General features: G+C 30.6%; 2 protein-coding genes across 2 annotated transcripts in view; both read right to left on the bottom strand.

Annotated features, from left to right (window-relative positions):
* The window catches only part of LOC129318502 (TMV resistance protein N-like), an 80051-nt gene extending 57407 nt beyond the window's left edge, over nt 1-22644 (bottom strand). The window contains exon 1 of the mRNA XM_054963319.1: nt 22139-22644. Coding sequence (XP_054819294.1) covers nt 22139-22629 — 491 coding nt within the window. The 5' untranslated portion in view covers nt 22630-22644. The remainder of the gene's footprint in view (nt 1-22138) is intronic.
* On the bottom strand, nt 14411-18155 carry LOC129318508 (uncharacterized). The gene is made up of 5 exons (XM_054963332.1): nt 17625-18155; nt 15887-15999; nt 15326-15779; nt 14732-14845; nt 14411-14642 (listed from the first exon to the last, which is right to left on the bottom strand). The coding sequence occupies exons 1-4, from the start codon at nt 18101-18103 to the stop codon at nt 14758-14760; spliced, it is 1134 nt and encodes a 377-aa protein (XP_054819307.1). The 5' UTR covers nt 18104-18155; the 3' UTR covers nt 14411-14642; nt 14732-14757.
* Nucleotides 22645-23402: the final 758 nt, after the last annotated feature.

Genomic DNA, 23402 nt, shown 5'->3' with positions numbered 1-23402 from the left:
GTTATAAGGAGAAATTGATTATGTATATGTGTTTATCCGACATGTTGCATGGTTGTTAAGTTTATGACAAGTCGTGATATTGAATGTGCCATTGTCACATGATTAATTGTATTGTGGCAATGTGCATTGAATTAAAGAATTGGGTAATTTTCACATGTTTGCATGTATTGTGGCAATATATTCTGTGATTTGAAATGAGAAATATGAAAATGAGTTAAACTATAAAATTATAACTTGCGTCACATGTAATTGGAAAAATTAGGGAGAGGGACCTAATAATGTCAAAATTTATTTTAAAGGACCATAAAAATTAAAATTACCGTGAAGGACCAAGGTATGTATAATTGACTATTATAACTATAGTATAAAATCTGTCAATAATTCCTTAAAATTAACATGAGTATCAATATATCGCTTAAATCTACTCCACCAAATTCCTCCTTATGAACAGTAATTAGGGGTAGTTTTGGCATTTTAAGACATGCACCAATAATAGTTTACCAAGGCAAGGGCATTTTAGGTATTTGAGTCTATTATTTTTTATTGTTAAAATTACTTACTTTATTTTGAATTTCATTTTTTTATCCACTGGTTGGATCAAACAACCCCTGGACACAGCTATTACCCTCCGCCTATTGGTTTTTCTAATTTCCGAAAAGGCTGTCATTCTCTTTTGGTCCATTACTTCCATCAATCAACACCTACCAAATACCCATCGAATTCTCTCTTCCCCAAAAACCCTAGCGACTTCACTTCAGGTTTGCCTCAACTGGCTTATTTTTACAAAATTTCACTCAGCTCTTCCTTTTTTACTTGTCTTCCTCTTCTCTCTCCTTCAAAGACTTTCTTCTCTAGATAGCCTTTCTTCGTTCCCACCGCTGGCTCCCAACCGTCGCTGTCACAATCGCGGCCTTAGCTCTTCCACCACCGCTGATCCACTGTACGCAATTCCTGTGAAGGAGGCGACGAAGATTGTGAGTGCATCGCAGCTCGAGAAGCTTAAAGCCAAACTAAGAAAAATCCCAGAGACCTCAATTTCTTCCTCTAATTATGTTTGAATATGTGTTGAAGGATGCGAGAATGAAGATCAAGGCTTTGAGTTTACCATGAAGATGACTCTGGAAACTTTATCATTTCGGGAAACATAGTATTTATACATCCCTAGCAGGCAATGGAGCCATTGAACAAAGTAACACACACCAGCAACGGAAAAGAAGAAGAATAACAGGCTTTCCCTTCATTTTTCCACTTCTTCATCAGTTATTTTGAATGAATGCATTTTGAATGTTGAAGAGTTAAAAATCCCTTTTTTAATCTTCATTGCACCTATACAGACTACAGGTAATGAATTAATTGCACATACTTATCATCTCTTCGTGGTTACTGTCTTTTTCTTGCATCAAGATTGAACCCTCAAGAAGTTGGGAGTATTTCGCACCGAGGCTTCTTCCTTCCTCTTCGTTACTGCAAAGTGGTGGTGAGATTTCTGGAATGAGTCATACAATATACTGAATGTAATCAGTTTGTTTGGAGATTTAATATTTGGGTCTAAGGATAAAGTTACTTATTAGTTTTTTTTTTTTGAGATAAAGATAATGTCATTGACCTTAATTGGAATTTTTTTACAATCTATATAATTAAAATAAGAGTTCATGTCCCTTTAATGATAGGATGCTAACATGCTTATATACGGTGTCAATTTGTTTCTGCGCTAGCTTTCTCTTCCCTTATTTAATGTCATTTTTGTGATATATTATTTTAACTTTTAGCCATGACTTTTTCATCCCAAAGTCACGTTGCTACTATCTAAACTTATCCACAAATGAAAGAAAGCATTAAAGATCTATTGAAATACGTGATTGGTCATTGTAGTTATAATATACCTATTAGCTTTCTCGCCAAGTGGTAGCAATACATTAATGCATCAATGTGATTTCTCAATTTATGAATATAAGATTATTCTTTTCTCTTCTCATAAAACATGTTTCACTTTTTTTTTTAAAATTCTTACATCAAGTATTTAGTAGCATTGTAATGAATTTTTCTGTGTTATGCTTCTCACAGTTATAATTGCCTTCACATAACATTGTATAATTTGAATTCTTAAATAGCTTATCTAAAACCATCTCATGAATTTTTATTTTATTTATTTCACAAAACATGGGGTATTATATTGACTCTAGATATTACAATAACTTATATTTTTTGTGCTCTTACTAATATTGAAATAAATTCCCTTATTAATTTCATAAATATTGTATGATTAGTCCATTATATTTCAACGATTTACAGAAATGCAAGAAAACTTAATTATACATTTAAATGACGAATAGCCATTGAATATTATTAATATCTAATTAGTTAATACTCCCCGTGCAACAACGGGTAGTGAAAGCTAGTTGTATAAGCTATTCGAACACTCTTTTGAAAATAAGGTTGTGCAGATTTTAATCCCACACACAAAAATAAAAGGTAGTAATATTAAATATAATTAAAGTAATATAATTTAAAAATTTTTGTTTTTAAACAATCGAATCAATTTATTTTTAAAATTTTACTGAATTATTACATTTTGCAAAGATTATCGTATCTAATTTCTGCACTTACAAATTTTCAAGGAGATGAGATCATGAACTTAGTACAAGTTTATGGGCATTAGTGCAACTTTGTTTTTGTTTGTTGTTTTTCATATCATTGTTATTAAATGAAAAAACAAATAGCTTTCTTTTGGATAATTTTTGTTAGCAATTGTCAAATGCAACATGTGAAATGAGGTTAGGGACAAATTTAGGGGATTTAATTTAATTAGGTCAATTTAGTATTTTTGAATTTATATTTTTGTATTTGGTTTTTCTAAATAATTATAAGATCCACTATAATAAATATTATATCCTAAAGGTCCTTCATTATAATTTTCCCCCTTATTATAATTATTTCATAAAAAGTTAATGTCAGATAAGTTTATACTTTCTAGGGACTTTACATTAAAAATTATCCTATTTTGTGATCTTCTTTTGTCATTTTCCTACTTAAATGGTATTCATTTGTCATTTCCCCTTTTTTCACTTTCCCAAATCAAAGAATCAAAATTAAATTAATTGTTAATCAGGTGAAGTTTGATATGTATTTTTAAAATTATTTCCAGCTTTTTTAGAAAAATCTTATATTGAAATTAAATGTTACAATAATTAATTAGTCCATATTGATTAACATTACTCCTCTGATCTCATTTATAAGATAGAGAGAGAATATATATTAATGTAAAGATCTTCACTTTTTATATCTTTATCTTTACTTTTATGTCCTCATTAAATGTTAGAAAAAATTATTAAAAGTAATTATTTTTGTCTATATATAAGAGTTAAAGGTACAAATTTATTAAATTTTAAGAGAAAGTTAATGAAGTTTAAAATTTTTTTATTTTAGTAAAATATGATGGAAATAATTTATATATAGGACTAAAGAAAATATAATTACATCAAAATAAAAATGGAATATGTACAAGTAAATATATACAACGCTTCGGCATCAAAGGTAACTTCTTCGAAGCTTCCTCGCAAGTCGTCGCAACAAATGGTGCAAATTTATATTTCAATGTTTATGTATTATAATAATCAAATCATGCTTATCCCCATCTATTAAAAAAAAACAGTTATAATAGTGATTGTTTTTGGTTTCGTGTAAAAATAATTGATGTCATTTTTCATATGATTATAAAATATCTGTCGTTTTTCTCATCGGAAAAAGAAAATTAAAACTGGACCATGTAAAAGGATTTGGATTTTGTAAATAGTCTAAATTTACTTATTTAATGAATATTTCGATTATAGCCATTAAATTCTGGTAACAATTGAATAATATTAAGACATATTTTTCTTCAAATGTTAAAGAATCGAGTTTGAATGATAAGAACTAAATGTGAACCCGGGAAAATAAATCTTATGGGATAGCATCATTCACAGTGGCTATTTAAATATTAAACATCGATTGAAATTTGTCCTTATTTATTTCATCGTCCCATCTATATCTACATTCATCCTTCATAGTGTGTATTTAAATATTATGCCCCGATCGAAGTCTGACCTTGTTTTGATTCTCTGTATCCACTCACAGGATCACGGGACCGGAAAGAGATTTATAATAGGAAGGTGTGGGGAAGTGTGTAACGTATCGTAGAAAACATGAGGAACTTGAAAGAAACTTTTTTGTTTTGCTTGTGGAAATGCTTATCATTCACGTTTTAAGCATAATCAAAACTCATAGGATGCAATTGGTTGTTAGAAATAATGGGAATGAAATGAATAAAAAAAATAAAAAATTAATTAAATATTATTTCCTTCATAATAAACATGATAAATTTTGCCTATAATACCAAATACCATAAATTTGTGGATCACTATATCTTTCACAGATCTCATAAATTATGATTTCCAATCTCATAAAATAAATTATCCTTTTCTTTTATGAACAAGGTTGATCTATATATAGCTTATCTTCACATTTTGATCATTTTTATTTTTTCCCCCTTCATCCATTTCATTTGTAAGTAATGAGCCGATAATTCACAATGCATCACTAACTTATAGAAAACGGTGATTTTTTATATGAAATGCTCACCTTGGTGATTTAATTAAGTGAAGTTTGTGACCTTGAGGATTGCAGGGAGCTTTCTCATATTCACTTTTTTTTAAAAAAAAAATTAGACTTGCTAAATAATTAAAAAAACATAATGTAATGAAAATAGAGATTTAGTAGAAAAGAAAGGAGAGAAACATAGAAGGAGAGAAGACAACTAAGGTGCCTTCTATATATAAGAATAAATGTAACAATTAAATTAAATATATAAGATATTAATAACTGAAAAATATTATATAGTAAACCAAAGATATTGGGAAAACTAAAAAAATACAAATTCTCATTATTATTACGAAATGGATAAAGAAGTTTGTGCCTTTGAATTTATAAAAAATTTTCTCATGATCTTAGTTAAAAAAATTACAAATTCAATTTAATTTGGGAATAATGATCAACATATCATTATATCAAGCGAGATCTAAAGCCAACCAGACAATTGCTTCTTCCTTTATATTGAAACAATCTCATATGTGAAGAACAAACTTGTTTGACATTTTGACAATTAACATTTATCACCTATAAGAACAAACAAAAACTGAAAGAACAAAATGTAGTCAGAGAGAGACAGAGCAATTATATATGAAGCACACAAGCCTGCTTGAACTGGATTTCGTTATTTTGCTGTACCTTTTTCCACGCATGCAGTAATCAATTGTATTGTATTTGGATGAAAGTACATCTACTATAAAGAAAATAAAAATACACAAACAAATGGACAATACAAATTAATATAAAATATCTCATTCGTCTTCTTTTTCCTTTTAAAATGTTTCCCTTAATAACAGTCCATATAAAAGCTTATGGGATTGCATCTATATATTCACGGTGTTAGCTTAAATAAGGAAAAATCACAATTATACAGATTCCAGAAAGATAGTAATAACAATTCCAGACCTTGAATATTTGGAACATTAAAGGTCGACCAAGGTCTTTACTTGCAATTAAAAATAATAAAAAAGTCCAAAATGCCCCTTATAACTGAATCAAATAGCTGCATAAATGGGTTAACTCTTTGTTTATTTCTTGTTGTTTTCTTCAATAGTTGCTGTCGTGTCCTTCGTTCATCAATCTCGTTCAAGTGTTGTTGCTCTTGTAGATAATTGTTGTCATCCCTGTTGCTTACATTGCTCTTTCTATATGAGTACATCTCTTGACTTTCTTCTCTTTCCCTTTTCCTATACTTTTCTTTGTTATATTAAAAAACCCAAAGGTTGGTTCATTCATACAAATCAATGTGAGAGTTTAGTGTGGCATCTAACTTGGAATTTGGGTACTTGAATTTTTCTATTTTTTCATTTTCTAAATCTTTTATTATTTTCAACTCCTTCTGTAGTGCGTCTGGAACCAATTTATGGAATTGATGTGCAAGAGGAGCCAGTTTTAAATTAGAAGATTTAAATTGTCTTTTCAATAGTATGGTTATGTGATTTTAGTAGTGATTTAAGGTATTTTCAACATTGATGTAAGATGAATCCAATAGCTATCTCATATGTATATTCAATAGTAATATTAGATAAAATCAGTAGTTTGATACAATAATTCAGTGTTGTTTGTTTTGTTCCGTGTTCTTCCTGTGTGTACAGGTGAGTGGTTAAGATAAACAATAATGTTAGTAGTAAGATTCCAAGTTATGATATTTGTATTCATAATGTAATTGACATCTAGAAGGATTTTGTTAGATAAAATGTTAACTATTGAGATTAGCTAACATTTTGAATAAATTTGAGTAGATATAATTATGAAATTAGTTAACATTCATGAGATATAATTCTGATATAATTATTGGAAATAGCTAACATGAATTGGGAATATTGTTAATGTCATTTGGAAAAACTAGGAACCGAACTTGGAAATTGGTTGTTTTCCAATGTAAAATTCATGGATAAACTCATTGGAAATTGGTTGTTTTCCAATGTATAATTCATGGATAAACTTTCAATCCCAACTCTACTTAGTTTGAATCGCATCAATTGTGAACATGTGAACTTTGGCTAGTTTCTTGTAAATTTAGAGATAGTTAAGTTGTTGACTACTGAAATTAGCTAACATTTTGGATGAAATTAATTTGTTGGACATAATTCACGATAGTTAAGACATAACATTAGTGAGATATAATTTTGGTATAATGGTGATAGTTGTCGGGGTGACAGACCGGCAATTCCCCAGGATTAACAAGCACTCATCTTGTAAATAAATAATTATTTATTTTTTTATAAAAATAATTCAGTAAAAGAAACTCAATGCCTCTTAAACTCACGCATAAGGGGGGGCAAATCAGTTGATTTCAACTATGATTGCCTTGAGTTAGCCTATTTCGTGCACACAAACCCACTTCTTTTTCAAACCTATTCTACTAACCTACTTCATTCTTTAGTATTTATATACTAGGAGAGTTCTTCATTTAGGTAATGTAGGACTTTTGACACACACACAACAAATATGAGCACGTGTAATTTGTTGGCTACAATATTAACTACTGAAATTAGCTAATATGCGTTGAAAATATTTGTTAACGTCAGTTGGAAAAACTATAAACCAAACTTGGGAACGAGTTTTTCTACAGTGTATATATCATGGATAGCCTCATCTTCTTTCAATCCCAACTTTAACCTACGTAATTTGAATACAACAATTGTGAACATGTAAATATATGGCTGGTCTCTTGTGAATTTAAGACAAGTCACCTGTGAAATTACGAAAACTCAGTTATGTCATGCATTTTTAATAGTAACGTTAGATATTAAGGGAAGATATAAATGATATTTATTTTTTGTTCTCACACTTACAGCTCGATATTTGAAAAACTTTATTCGTACTGTATTGTGATGAAAAATATGTCAATGCAGAAAAATGTAAAGCAAGAAGATCAAATCTCACTCGAATGAAATCTGACGGAGCTAAGTGGAAGGTTTGTTAAATTAATGGACGTTATTGGTCTTTCTTGCACACACACATATAAAATAAATCCTCTTTCTTTATTCTATGAATTAGCAATTAAACATTAGAAAAGGTTTCAAAACATTAAATTAATGACACAGGTGGGTCCTAACAAATTTGTTTAAAAAAGAGATGCAAATATCAATGCAAACAATTACAGATTGAAAAATTTTAATTATAAATAAAATATTTAAGTTTTAAATATAAGTCTCAAATTATATTTTCGATGCCTATTTGTAACTGATCGATACTCATTTTTTAGAAATTTTTGTTGGTAACCTAACTCTCATTAATTTAATATTTTGTAACCTAACAATTGTACTCCAAATTAAATATATATATATATATATATATATAGCTGTAATCACGCGGAGGGAAAATGTATAAACCAGCACATCAGGTAGTGAAGCATCCTCCTTCGACAATGGATACTCTTTTCGTTCAAAAATATAAGACATTTTTTGAAGAGTTAAATGTTAAAAATGTAAGGTATTTTTAGTCTTTTGAAATATAATCATTACTTTTTTTAAAAAAAATGCTCCTATTGGTTAATGACTTTATATTTATTGTAGGGTGTTTAATAGGAGTAAATATGAAAAAGATAGGATTAATTTAAAAGTAAGTAACTACTTTATTAAAATAAAATTCTATGAAAAATATCTTATATTTTTAAACGGAAGGAATACATTGTTTCATTGATTATCACCCATCACATGTCTATTTTTATAATGTCTTTTACATGCCCTTTTACATTCGGATACAGAATATATGCAATATAATCTTATGTGTCTCATCTGTATCTTTGTATAATGTATATTTAAAATTATAAATACTGAAGTATTGCCCTGTTAAAAAATATAATGCATTTTTTTAGGTTATATGTTTAAAATTATAAGATATTTTTGGCTTTTCAATCTATAATTAATGATTTTTTTTCAAAATACTCTCAATAAATAAATCACTTAATCATTTACCTTTCTGTGAAACACCCAAGTAAATAAGAATAAATATAAAAAAATAGTATTAAATTTAAAGACAATCAACTAATTTATTAAAAATGTAATTCAATTAAAAATATTTTATATAATTTTTTTGATCACTCAGATATCCTCTTATTAGAAGATACTTTAATATAATTGATTAAAATATTTTATAAATAACAACACGTCAGAAGTCTATTTTTAAGTAATTTATTATATTACTTCATCAAAGCAAAACTAACCTACATATTGGTTGTGGTGGGCGACCCTTGGACCGTGAGGACTCCGTTTCGGTGCTCAGCACCAAAACACTGCCGTTTGGCAGTGCTTTTTTTTTTAAAAAAAAAATTACAAACTCATTAGAATAATAATGAATAAATATTAAAAAATTATTATTTTAATATTTAATAAACAAATAAATATTAAGATGTTAAAATTGAACCAGAATATAGTATAACTCATTAAAATTTAATTTGAACAGTTCATATGTAACTTTTAATTTTAATAGTTCAGAGTTGTACTAAAAAAATTAGAATTATAACAAAAAATATTTTATAATATATTTTTTTATTTTATTAATTTTGCACAATTGTCTGTCTATTAGAGGTAATATCATTCAAGGCATGGTTAGATATTGAATATAAATACTTCTCTTAATAAAAATTTAAATATTAATTTGTTATAGTGTAAGAAACTAGTTTATTTTGATGGACTCAATCTCAATTTTAAACTCTTTAGATCATTTTTTCAATACAGTTCTGAACTGTTCAAACTAAAATTTTTATTTAAACTATTTAAGTTTAATTTTAATATCTTAATATTTGTTTATTTATTAAATATTAAAATAATAACTTTATCATAGTTATTTATTACTATTATAATGAGATTGTGGTTTAGAAAAAGTTAAAAAAAAAAAAAAGAACACTGCCAAACGGCAGTGTTTTGGTGTTGAGCACCACGGTGCTCATCCTGAAACCAAATCCGAGATCGAGAACGGAAAACACGGAAAAAACATCACTAGGCAACATTGACTTTGACTTTTGTTTAATGCATTTTATTCTTTTTGTCTCTCACTAATACAATTTATCATTATTTGTAAATATGAAATAAAAAGTTTTGTGCCTTTTTTTATGAAAAAAGGAACTTAAAAAAGGCTTCAAAAATTATTTCCAGTTTCTAGAAAATCGTAATATTTTCTAAAAATTAATTTTGAATATTTATTAGTTGATATTAAATGTAAACTTCATTAAAACAAAATACTATTAAAGAATAACATTGCATAGAACGTAAAATTATAATAACACAAAATAAAATTCAAGCTCAATTTTTGTTTTGCTTTAACTTAATATTTATAATAATTTGGCTGATTTCTTGTCTTAACACAATAATCATATATCGATGAATCACTTTTTGCCACCCTCCACCATACTAACTAGCATTGGTTGTTGCCAGCTAATAACCACTATTGACTACCATAATTAATCACCATTGACCAGAGCACCACCAACAATCATCATGGAGCATCACATTTGGTTGTTGCCATTGGCCACCACCTCTAGCCACTACTATCAAATGTTGGTTGCATAACATCTTAAGTTTTAATCATTGAGTAAGATTTATAGGCAATTTTGAGGCATAAAAAGAGAACTTTTTTAGGCATAGAAAATTATTTAGGAATTTAATTATGCTATATTTAGATACACATGAATTTTGATTTGTTTTTAGATTTAAGCCAAATCTATTGTTTGGATAATTAAAAATGTATGGATTTAGAAATTAAAGTTCTCTCTTAATATCTTTGTAATTTGAAATCCTTTTTAAACTCCAATTATTTCAAATTTTAAATCAAGCTCTTTTATACTTTGACCCAAATGCATAAAGGTTTGATCAACTTACTAACGGTAATTGAACTGAATTGCCAAAATTTATAGAAACAAGCTGCCACCGTTGATTGGGATGAGATGGCCATCTTCCATTAAGGTCGAACCGATTACTATGATAGGGATTGGACCGTCGACTTCCATCTGGACCGGACCAACAAGATGGTCCCGGTGGAAGTCGACGGTCCAGTCCCCATTGTCGCGGTCAATTCAGTCCCAGTGAAAGTCGACAATATGATCTCGATGGAAGTCAACTGTTCAATCCCCATTGCCGCCATCGGTCTTGTCCTTGTGGAAGTCTACCGTCTGGTCTAGTCGTCGCTATTAGTTTGGTGTTGGTGAAAGTCGGCCATCCAGTCCTAGTGGAAGTTGGCCATCCGGTCCTAGTTGAAGTCGGTCAACTTTGTCCTGATGGAAGTTGAAGGTCTTTGTCCTAATCGTGACTAGTGCCACAATGCCAGTCAACTTTGTTTTTCTGATCCCGTTGTAAGTTGGCCATTTGAATTGTCAAGTTTGACTAATCTTTTAAGTTTCTTTTAAATTCAAATATAGAATTTGAAATTTAAAATTTTACTTTAGATCCAAACAAAGGATTTTAATATTATAAATTAAAATTTTTTATATCATTTAAACAAAGAATTTAGAATCTATAAATTTCAAATATGAGGTTTTAAATTTAAATTTTTAACTTAAATCCACCCATCCAAACACAGCCTTAAGGATGTTTTGAGGAAAATTAATGTTAATGAGATTGGGCTCCCTGCCTTTTTGGAGAAAAAGCCTAATATTGAAGCCCAATGTGGCTCTCACTAAGTAAAGTAGAGAGGGGTTAAATTAGGTCATATGAGAGAGGTTATATTTAAGAATGAGCTATAGTCATTCGAAAGAGAAGAAAAGAAAGTTATTTTCAAATCTTCACAAGGAATCTTGGTAAATCAACACTTGCAAATTCATTAACTATTAGATCAAGTTGAAATTTGATCAGCGTGTTCTAACACCCAACTTGTCATTTTCAATGGTTGGATCATTGATTCATTGTCTGATGTGAGAGCTATTCACCTCATCATTCATAGCTATTTTTGCATCTTCACTGGGTAGTCTCAGTAAATCAACATTTGCCAAGTCGTTAACCATTAATCAAGTTGAAATTTTGTCAATAAGTTTGTAACATTCAAATAGTCACTTTTAACGGTTAGATAATTGGTTTTTAGCCTAATGTGAGAGTTATTCACTTCATTATTCATATGAGATTTGCCTAGATTAATGAGACTAATTAGTCTAACCCTAGGATTAGTAACAGATTAATGTTAGGTACTATAATTAGTTATAATTAATGTGTTACTGTTAGTTAATATAATTGTGTTGGGTAAATTGTGTTGTGGACACTGTTTCTTTTACCCAAAAAAATGTATCGGAATGAGTTTGTCATTCCCCCACATTTCACTCCAGTGGGGCAGAACAGCTATTCTCATTATTATCATTAATAGCAAACAATACATAATTAAATTTTAATTAAATTAATATATTGGTCTGAGTTTGTCATTCCCCCATATTATATAATATTTTTTCTTAATTTTAACTCAGCTAATTTATCTTTTATCTTTTTATTTTTATTTTTATTTTAAATAATTAATATATTAATTTAATTATGATTGAACCCCATTCGATTATTCAACGGTGAATTTAAAATGTAAACATATTTAATGAGATAAACTTGATCCAATTTAATTAAAATTAATCGCTTAAACTTTAATGGGCTCTACAGTTCAACATCTAACCTGTATTGCAAAACGAATTAAAACTCCATTAGTGCTAGACAATAAGACGTGCCAACAAGAATGATGTAACGCACAAAAAGAAAAACTACTTCCATTCCTTATTATAAGAAACAAAATTACCTACTTTACACATGTCAAATAGTTAAAATTAGTTAATATCCGAAAATTAATTCCATATTTTCTATTCATGGAGCGTGCTCATCATCATTTCCATCTTTTCATTGGGTCAAATCCTTCGATTCATAAACTTAATATAAACTTGAGGCTAAAGTGTTGAAATTGGGGGACCATATATAAAGGTATAATCTATTGTCCATTTTTGAAATATATACCAAGGTTTGTGAAGCCATAATTAAAAAAATTCTGAAATTGTGATTTTAATATGGAATCTCCAACCCAAATTTGAATTGTTTTATGTCAAATAGACCAAACTCCATTGCAAGTACTAAGTGGTGCTTCCAAGTGCCAATACTAAGGTGCAAAACAGTCATCCACATTATTTGTAATAAATCCATAATTCTTTGAGATGGACATAAACCCAACTTAAATGGATCGCTTGAATGCTAACCGACTTCACCAGTCACCATCTAACCCATATTCCAAAATTTGATTAATTAAGATTCAATTTGAGGAAGCCCACAATAAGGAATGCCATCAACAAGTATATCAAAAAAACCAATCAAGTTGAATATAGTAAAAAGGTTAGTTTCTCTTAACATGACAAATCAAAGTTTAAATTTCTATTAGGAGAGATACTCACATTTAAATAATGTCTTAAAAAAATTGTTTTTAATAGGTAGATACCTGTGCTGTCGATAAAAAAAACAAAAATATCAAAAGTAATGTACAAACAATGGAAACCTCACTGAATACACTTCAACAGCTTTGGCACGAAAGATCTAGCTTCGGAACTTGGGCTTCATCCTTCTATCACCATTCAAGTTATATTAATAATTAGAACTTTTTATGAAGTTCCTTATCCAAGCCTTATATATAATTTTCCCAAAAAAAAAAAATTCCTTAATTACAATGTCAATAGAGCAAAGCAATTACAGTCCAAAGATAGGGCAGGTTTGGTTTCTATTCTTATTTTTTTATTTCTAAGAACTATTTTATAATATATTATTTTTCAAAATTTAACACAAATGAAAATTCATTTGATTATGCTAATTTAAAAACAATTTTAGAATTAAAAATAGGTTGATAATGATGATTGCATACGATTAAGGATAATGATTTACGATAGAAATTAATCAAACTAATTATATTTTTTAATAATAAAATGTAATATATTTTGAAAACTAAAAAATAAAATAAAATAAATTTAAATATTTCTATTTTTTATTTTTAGAAAAAAATAAGAATAGTCTTAAAAACAATTAAATCCAAAATATTTTTTCTAATGAACTTTCTAAATTTTTGTTTTTTAAAAATAGAAAATAATTTTTTAAAAAAAGAAACCAAACATGCCCTAAAATTTTTTATTACTAAAACCGAAATTAAATCATGAAATTTAATAAACTCAAATCAATAGCACATTAAATAGCACGAAAACGAAGGAGGAGTGGAATCAAATCAAACAGAATCCTCTTGTTGACTGATATATGGACTATGAGGTTAAGCAAACAGGTTCTTGTTGGCCCAAATATCAGGTGTGCATAGGCACTACCCAGATCTATGAATGAGAGTTGGCCCGGCTCTTATTGGCTTGACCTTTAAAAGATTCAAATAAAACCTATAAATCTATATATTTTAAATTAATCACATTTTTTCAAGCCTAGTCTATCTTGGCAGAATTTAGGATTGCGTCTGAAAGCTTGCACAATTTAGTTTTTTTTTTCCTATTTAAATCTCTAATCATGTTGACACATAATTTAAGAAATTACATCATTTTTATATATTAATTCAAAAATAAAAATATGCTAAACAATTTCAATTTCATTATTTTGCAATATTAAATATTTCAATTAAATAATCTTTAACAACTTCAAAAACATGATAACTGAAAAAAAAAGATATATAATTATATAAATACAAGACTTAAAAGAGTTAGCCCAAATCCAAACCCTTTTTTCAAGATCGTATAAGGGTAGGGTTTAAAAGAGAAAATAAAACTTTCCGTGTTTTCAAGCTTGATTCTTCAAAAATATAGGATGTAAATGGGTAAATTGAAGGGTTCAGCCCTTAATGATAGCCTTAGTAAAATCATAATCGACTTCACTGGTCACCATCTAACCCGTATTGCAAAACTGATTAAAATTCAATTAGTGGAAGGCAAGTATAAGAAATGCCATGCCTTAAAATGTCAACAGTAACTTGCTAAGAAAAGAGGAACGACAAAAAAACAATCTTATTACTCATTATGGTCTCTGTTAACTCCGCAAAGTTCCTTGTAAACTCCTGGGGTTGTTATGCATTTCACCAGTGAGTCACTAAATAAAAAATATGATCTCTGTTAATATGGGAAAGAATATCAATGGTAACTCAAAAAAGAATAAAATGGATGGGGAAAAAAATATACCTTGATATATATAGCATGCATTGTTCTCAATTGACTCCAGAGTTTGTTGAATGATCAACGCAAATGAGAGCATAAACGTCTTCAACTATGCTTGGGATAACATCATGTTCTTCCCTACTCAATTACAAGTATCCATTAAGAATCAGAAAGTAAACAAGCTAAGTCAAAATTTGATTACAATGCAATATTACAAAACAGTTGATCTAGGGAGCATTTCTGAAGGGGTCGAGCACTACGGTTGCGCTCAGTGATGATTCTATAAGAATGCAAATAAATGGGATCAATACCTCATCTTGACCCAAAAATTTTAAGTATTAAATATACAAGTCTTTTGTGCTTATGAATATCTTTTATAACTCAAGTGAGACTTATCCGCATCAAGTCAAATACACTCAATCATATTTGATCTTCCAACATTTACATGTAGCACAAGTGTTTGAAATAAATTCTTTTCTTCTATTTCCTAAATAAAATGAGTCAAGGATGTGATTTATGTAGCTATGTCTGTGCGCGCGCGCGCGCATTTATTGGAAAACTTGTAGTAAACACCTAATAAAATCTATTTTTGAGTTTAAAGAAAGAATAGAGACGTACCCTTCTTTCAAGCTTCGACCATGCACATGAGATACTTCAGACAGAGCCAACTTCCACCTCTGCACCTTTTCCATGCTATCCATGAATTTGCATTCGTGGTCGGCCAATGCTGATCCAAAACTTCCTGTTTGATATTTCACGTCTGAAGGATCTACATCATAGAAAACTGGCAAAACCACTTTGTCATTTGTTTCAATGCTATCAAGGATCCTTGCAAGCGTGTCAAGACACCATGGAGAATATGCATAGTATTCAGAGAATACAATAACAAAAATGCTGGACTCTTCAATTGCTCTGAGCACTGGTGGGCAAAAATCTTCCCTGCATCCGGAGCTCCAAACATCTTTGAAAGCTTTAATCTTGCTCTCATATAGAGCATCATATAGATTGTCCACGAAAATGTTGGATCGTTTCGTTTCTCTATAACTCAGGAATACGTCATGTCTTGGACGTCCTTGCATGCGCAAAAGATGATATATATTACGGCCATCACTGCCAATCATGGATTGAGCTAACGCGAAATGCATCTTTACTGAATGTAAACCAAAAAAGAAAAAAAACCTTGATAACGGATAGTGTTCTCAGTGGACTTTGCAGATCTCATTTGATGTTCACAACAATTGCCACGAGAGACTTCTTCAACAATGCGTGGGATAATTGCATCAAATTCTTCCCTGCTCAGTTACAAGTATTCATTAATGAACACAAACTAAACAATAATTCATCAAAATTTGAATCCAATGTTATTCTTTTTCTCAATTAAAAGGAAACCATTATATTATTAAACAACGGAGAACGCGGGTGGAAGGGGCTTCATTCTTGTAAATTCTCACGAAATGAGAAAAATTCATTAAAACCTCAAAGGATTTAATAGAATTACAATTTGAATGTATTTACAGTCGGAGCTCACTTATACATAATTAAATAAATCAAATGCAACATATTTGATAGTTATATAATAAAAGTGACAAATAAAAAAGGCACTAAATACTTGATAGTTGTTTCAAAACAACTATCAAGTATTTGAACCTATACTTGATGATTATATAGCAATAACTGTCAGATATATATATATATATATATATACATACTTGACTGTTTTCTCTAAACAAGCATCAAATACATAATTTTTAAAAAATTGAAAAATATATATATACTTGATGTTTCTTGTGAAAAAAGTGTCAAGTATGTTTGGAAGATACTTGATGGTTATTTCACAATAGGTTGTCAAACTTGCTTGACGTAAAGTATGTAATATTTGAATAACCGTCAAGTATTATGTTTTAAAATTCCTCCATAATCCTTTCCTTCTTCACATTCCTGCAAGTTGAACATCATCAGAAACATACCCAGATCGCTCAAAACCTATATTTCGTCACTCCAACAGCCAAAACACACAATTTCACACTTGATTTATTGTGGATTTTGGATTTTCGAACTCAATCATGCTCATGTGAGTGGGTTCATTACTCTAATGGTTGCCATTTCTCCATTTTCAACTTCTTCTCTTCTTGAGGTTGTTTCATGCTTTTCCAATCATTAATCCTCATTTTGAGTTCATGGATTGTTAATTTTGATTTAAATACGCAATGGGTTATTCAAATATTGATTATTTTGTCTCTTCATTGGTGTTCTTGTTAGTGGTTTTTTGAAATTTAGAGTTTTGGGTACTAGATGGTGCTTGTTATGCAATTGAATGATTAATTTATATTTTTACTGCTTGAATTGTTAATTCTTACATTGCTAGTGTTTGAATTGATTAACATTGGCTCATGTGGATATAATTTTGAATTTTTAAGTTGATATTATACATATAGTGTTGATGTGACTTATATGATTCTCATTAAAATTTGACTTCTTATTGATTGTTACTGCTATTGTTGGATTATATATAATCTTTGTTGTTGTTGATACCATGGCTTTTTTTCTAAGGGCATAAAGCCCACATATATATGCAAGTAATGTCCTAGCTTTTACCATAAACACTTAACACTTATTTCTAAATAACTATCAAATACTTGCTTACAGATCTGCTTAAAAGGCAAATATAAAACTATATACTTAACTGTTATTTCAAATAATTGTCAAGTAACATTCCAAATAAAATTGGATGTAATATATGGTGAACCTTTACATGACGATTAATAGCCATCAAGTGTTAGTCAAAATAATTGTCAAGTAAGGAAGATATTTGTATGCAAGTAGTATGCCTTTTTATTATAGAAACTCATAACAAACACCCGAGAAACTCCTTTTTTTTTTTTTAAATTTCAAAGAAAGAATTAAAGTAGAGACATACTGTTGTTTGATGCTCCAACCATGCATGTGAGCTGCTTCACACAAAGCCAACTTCCGCTCGTACTCCTTTGTCTCATCATCATCATTGAGCATGCTTTCATACTGGGCCACTGTTAAATGAAGACTTCCTGTTGGATGGACGCCTGAAGGATTTACTTTGTAGAAAACTGGCAAAACCAATTTGCCCTTTGTTTTCATATCATTGATGATCAAAACAAGTGTGTCAAGACACCAAGGAGAAACACCATAGGATGAAGAGAATACAATAATTGAAACCCTAGACTCTCTTAATGCTTTGAGCTGAGTTCGACAATTATGTTTCCCCAATTCCAAGCTCTCAACATCTTTGAAAACATTAATCTTACTCTCATGCAGAGCATTGTATAGTTTGTCAGCCAAAATGCTGGAATCTTTTGCTTGAAAACTCAGGAATGCATCAGGTCTCAATCCTTGTGCAAAAGAAGATAACATTATGGTCATTACAGCCAATTTTAATAGTAAAAGTACAAATTCCACCGGCAAAAGATAGATGCAACAGGCTTATGATCATATAAAAGCTTCAAAATTTTATAATTCACATATATATTGGTGTATGAACGAACACTGGGTACAATCATGTAACTAACGCCATCTATATGCATGTCTTCGGCGAACGAAATAAATTCTGCGGTATCTTAGTAGCTAGTAAACGCTCATCATTAAGTGATTTACTTATTCCATTTTTTTCTATATAGAAAGAGTTTTTAGAGGCTTGCTAGAAAGACATGATGTGATTAACTAGGTGATTCAGTTTATAATTTTTCCCAAATAATGGTTCCGCTTGCAGAATAATCATGTGTTAAGCTACAAGAGATATAAACCAAGAGAACAAATATTGCCAAAGTATTACCTGTGTTGAATGCATAATAGAAACGCACAGCAGAACATAATTAAACAATAGGGTAAATTAAAGAATATAAATGGCAAAGCACAAAGAAATAAGGACAATATAATATAAATATATACCTGGTTTCAAAAACCTGATATTTTCATACTTCATTTCTTGATTGCATATAGTAGCCCCTAAATAAATCTGGGTATCAACTTTCTCTATGGGTGTATTTTTCCTGATGAAAATCTCCACATGATTCCAGCTATTCCACTTTGATGATAGAGAGAGATCAGCCTTGCTAATAATGCTGTACAAATCATATATATATAAATGATTAACCTTTGATAATGTTGGCATTGAGAACCACTGATTAGAAGGAAATTTCGGGCTAACGCCATCTATCAACACGGAGAGAGGATACAGGTCATCTTTAACAAGAATCCATATGAGAATCATTGGGAACTCTTCACGAATCCAAAAGGATAGAGAGGAATTGTGGCCGACAATATCGAGGTATTCTAGCATCATCTCCCCTTGTGGAAAAACATAGTTTCTTTTCCCTTGGTGGGAGAGTGCCTGCCAATTACACATTACCAAAAAAAAAATGATAAATGATAAACACAAGTAACAAATTAAAATAACATAATGAAAGAAACAAATAGAGACCTGATCCAATACTCTGACTTTAGAAATCATGGTCAACGATGTGCAGCTTATGGCGCTAAATTTTTCTAGGTTTGGTGGCATCCCTAAAGTATGTCGAAGCTGCTTGCAATTATCGAGGATAAGATATTTCATATGGTAACATTCTTCAATGCATGCAGGAAGAGCTATGAATTCTCCACAACTAAGATCTAATTGTATCAAATTTGGGAAGTAAGAAAGACATAGTGCAAGAGCGTCATTTGGCATATTGCAATTTGAAAAATAGAAATATTGCATTTTTGAAGACACAATCCCACAGTCTGTGCTTTCTTCTTCTCCATCTTCACATATCTTCACATATCTCATCTCATGACAAAGATTTGTGCAAAGTGACCAAAGGTTTGGCAGCTTGAAAATGCTAGCTGGTATTTGCTTAAAATGATGACACTCCTCCATGTTTAAAATTTCAAGCCCAGTGAGATTGCAAATTGAAGATGGAAGATCTACAATGGCTGTCCTATCCAAATCAAGTGTTCTCATCTTTGTCATTGTCACCAATATTTCTGGCAAATATTGTAGACTTGAACATCCGTATAGGTTGAGATGTTCAAGTGATGTCATGCTAAGTCCAAGTGGCAATATTATTAAGTTTTTGCATCGCATAGCACTCAATTCTCTAAGTTTATTTAAACATCCAACTGAATCATGAATTTCAATTAAGTTTGAACAATCATCAAGACATAATTCTGTTAAATTAGAAGCTCCTGATAAGTCTGGTATCCTCCGTAAGAGTTTACAACTTTTAAAATTCATGTGTCTTAAACTCTCGAACTTCTGCAAAACATTAATAATTTTTTTAAATTACAAAAACAAAAACAAAAACAAAAACATAGTTCTAATCAAGTATGCTTACCTTATTAAATGATTGGAGCAATTCAACACAGCTGTAAGACAAATCAAGATAGACAAGTTCTATCGGACAAAAATCATGTGGCAAAAATCTAAAGGGATACTTCTTCCACTCCAAACACCTTAAACTATGAGGGAGATATTTGGGGCCTTTAGAAAAGCACGCATTCTTTATCACAAGCATTTTGAGATTCATCATCTTCATGAATGCGTTTCCACTCCATTGTACTTCTTTAACTTGAGGTAAATCTAGAAGTATGGCCTCAATTTTATTAGTTCCCTGTAAAAATGAAAAGCATATAATGAATTTTGAACCTTAGATATGTACCAAACAATAAACATGATTCAATTTTTAATGAAAAAGAAAATGAATATTGGTGATCTTACTGTGTCATGTTGTAAGACTTGAAGAATGTCTCGATAGAACCATAGTCTGCTACGTTTACCAGGCTCATCTTGTGATTCTCGACGAACAATCTCTTTACCCATGTCTTCTATCAAGCTATGCATTATCACACAATCTCCTTCAATCTTTATGAGAGATTTATCAATGAGCACTTTGATAGCATATTCCGATTGGATTTCACGAAGGCATAGCAACATACCTCTAACATCATCCAATTTCTTACCATTGAAGAAACAAGCCAAGTCAAGGAAAACTTTTTTCTCAAATTCTCCTAAAGCATCATAGCTTAATTGTACGGCTTCTAACACTCTTTCATGAGGTATTGCTTTAAACTGATCCAAGGCAAAACTCCATTGATCAACTCCTTTACCACATAAATTAGAGCCGATAACTTCTAAAGCTAATGGGAAGCCACAGGAATAAAGTATTGCACGATTAGAAACTTCAACGAAGTCAGACTCTACATTCTCCTTTTTAAAGGCATGCCAACTGAGCAACTGAAGAGATTCCTCTTCATTTAACTCCCTAACATCATAAATGCTTATATCATGAGCATGGCTTACTAACAATTGCTTATTGCTTGTTGTGATGACAATTCTACTTCCTAAACCAAACCAATCACAACTCCCAGCTAGTGCTTCTAATTGTACCAATTCATCAACATCATCAAGAATCAAAAGAATTTTCTTCCGACTAAGCCTACGTTCTATTATTGGTATTCCTTCATAAAAATCACCCAGTTTAAGATCTTTCTCCATGACTAATTGACGGAGTAAAGTCTCTTGAAGATGTGGCAAACCATTTGGCATGTGGGACTCTTTTCTTACATTAGAAAGAAAACATAAGCCTTCAAAATGATCAGCTATCGAATTATACAAGGCTCTTGCAATTGTTGATTTACCTATTCCACCAACGCCCCAAATCCCTACCATTTTAGTTTCCTTAACAGAAAAAAGCTCTAAAAGTGAGATCACTTCTTTCACGCGAGGCACAAGTCCAACTGGATAACGGGTAATGTGTAAGGGATCATGATTAATCTTAGTAGAGACTTCATTAATGATCTCTCTAATGCAGTCTTGTTCTTTTGCAATCCTGACCAATTCATAAAAAAGTCACTTGTAGTCATCTAACAAATTAATATACTCCACTTTTAGTCAAAAAAACTCTGCTGGCTTCCCTTTTCATACTAATAGAAAAAAGTTTCGTTCGTCATTTCAATGATTAAACAATAGGTAAGTTAAATTAGTAAAAGCTCTAAATACTATAATTTCAAACCCAAACCCAATTATTAGAAAAATTTAATTTTAGCTGACAAGTGATGCATGTCCATATATGTAATTGTATTGTTATGTATATGACTATCAAAATAATAACGTAAATTAATAGATTTTAATTAATTGAAGAGCACCTTTGCATACTGGGGGAAGTATACAGGGCATGCGCAACTACTGTTTCTATCATCGCAAAAAGCACATTTTGCAAGGGCTATGTATATTGTAAACACGAAATAATGGAACCACTCTCGGCCAAGTTTTCGTTATCAATTATCGTCTTGGATATATATGATAGTAATACAGTAATTATGCATGCACAATTTTTTCATCCTGTTAGATGCATTTCTTAATTAAAATAATACCCAAAAGGTTTGAAAAAACAAACAAGAAAATGAGGGAGAGAAACATACTTGGGTTTGAGATGACAGCCTTTCAAGTTAGCTGCTTGGGACAAAGCCAACCTCCATTTTTCCACCTTCTGATCCTTGTTGTCTTTGAATCGTTCCTCCAATTTTGCCAATGCTTCTGCATAACTTCCTCTCGGACATCGAAGCTCCGAAGGATCCACATAATAAAAGACTGGATATATCACCCGGCCTTCCTCTTTGAAACACTCTAGAATCTTTTCAAGTTCTTTCAAGCAAAAGGTCGAGTTTGCATAGTTTTCAGAGAATACTATGATAGCTATTCTAGATTCTTGTATGGCTCGGAAAAGTGCAGGTGTGATTTCTTCACCAGTTCTGATGCCTTCATCATCGATAAAGGCATGAATTCCACGTTGGCGTAGAGCTTCGCGGAGATAGCCAATGAAACCCAAGCGAGTATCTTCACCATGGAAACTAAGGAAAACGTCGTAAGTCCATTTGTAAGTGATGGAAGAAGATCCCACTCGCTGTGCCATGATTATTGCTGCGTAGTTCGCGGCTAATCTTATTTGAGTCTCATAGCTGAATTAACACAACAGAAGCGTACGTAGAGCGAAGCAAGAAGAAATCCCACTGGACTCGAAAGAAATGTCCCATAAAGCTGTGAGAATGATTGGGACCTCTGAGAGAGCTAATCTTAGCAGACTTGGCTAGGCTCAAAAATGGCGAAAGCGTTGAATAAACCAAGAAGAGATCTGACAGGACCGGAGAGAACGAAGGATATTAAAGAGCAACTCAATAGTCGAGGACATGTTAATATACAACAACGAAGCTTCCGCCATGTCTCTTTCCTACCCATATATTCTTTGGGCTTCGATGTTTTTAAAGACCAGCGAGACTTGGAGAGTAATGTTTCAAGAACCCAATCAGACCATATAAATCTTACCATCTTACCACATGTCTGGAGTTTTCTTTCAGTCTCTTCATTTAATTTAGTTTCTTTTAAACACTTTAATTTTCAAAATAAAAAGGTTCTCAATTTCTAGTACTATTAATCGTGTTAACGAAAAATGATGATAAAACAATCTTAAATGCTGATAGAGAATTTCCTAATGCAAACATACACTTTTTTTTTCTGGCAACTCTTAAAAAAAGGTATACTCATTTAAGATTGTACTCTGTTTGACAATCTTAGATGTCTGGAGTAAATGCAACTCTTAGCTTTTCTTTGTTTTTTTTTTTTGGCATCTATTGAAAAAAATATATTGAGTTGGATTTTTTCTTACAATAAATGGGTTAAAATTGTATT

The sequence above is a fragment of the Prosopis cineraria genome, unplaced genomic scaffold (assembly GCF_029017545.1).
Source record: "Prosopis cineraria cultivar Desert tree isolate PC_DT_omini unplaced genomic scaffold, ASM2901754v1 PC1, whole genome shotgun sequence".
Lineage (NCBI taxonomy): Eukaryota > Viridiplantae > Streptophyta > Magnoliopsida > Fabales > Fabaceae > Prosopis > Prosopis cineraria.
Note: the sequence above shows the minus strand (reverse complement) of the source record. Positions and strands in the feature narration are given on the sequence as shown.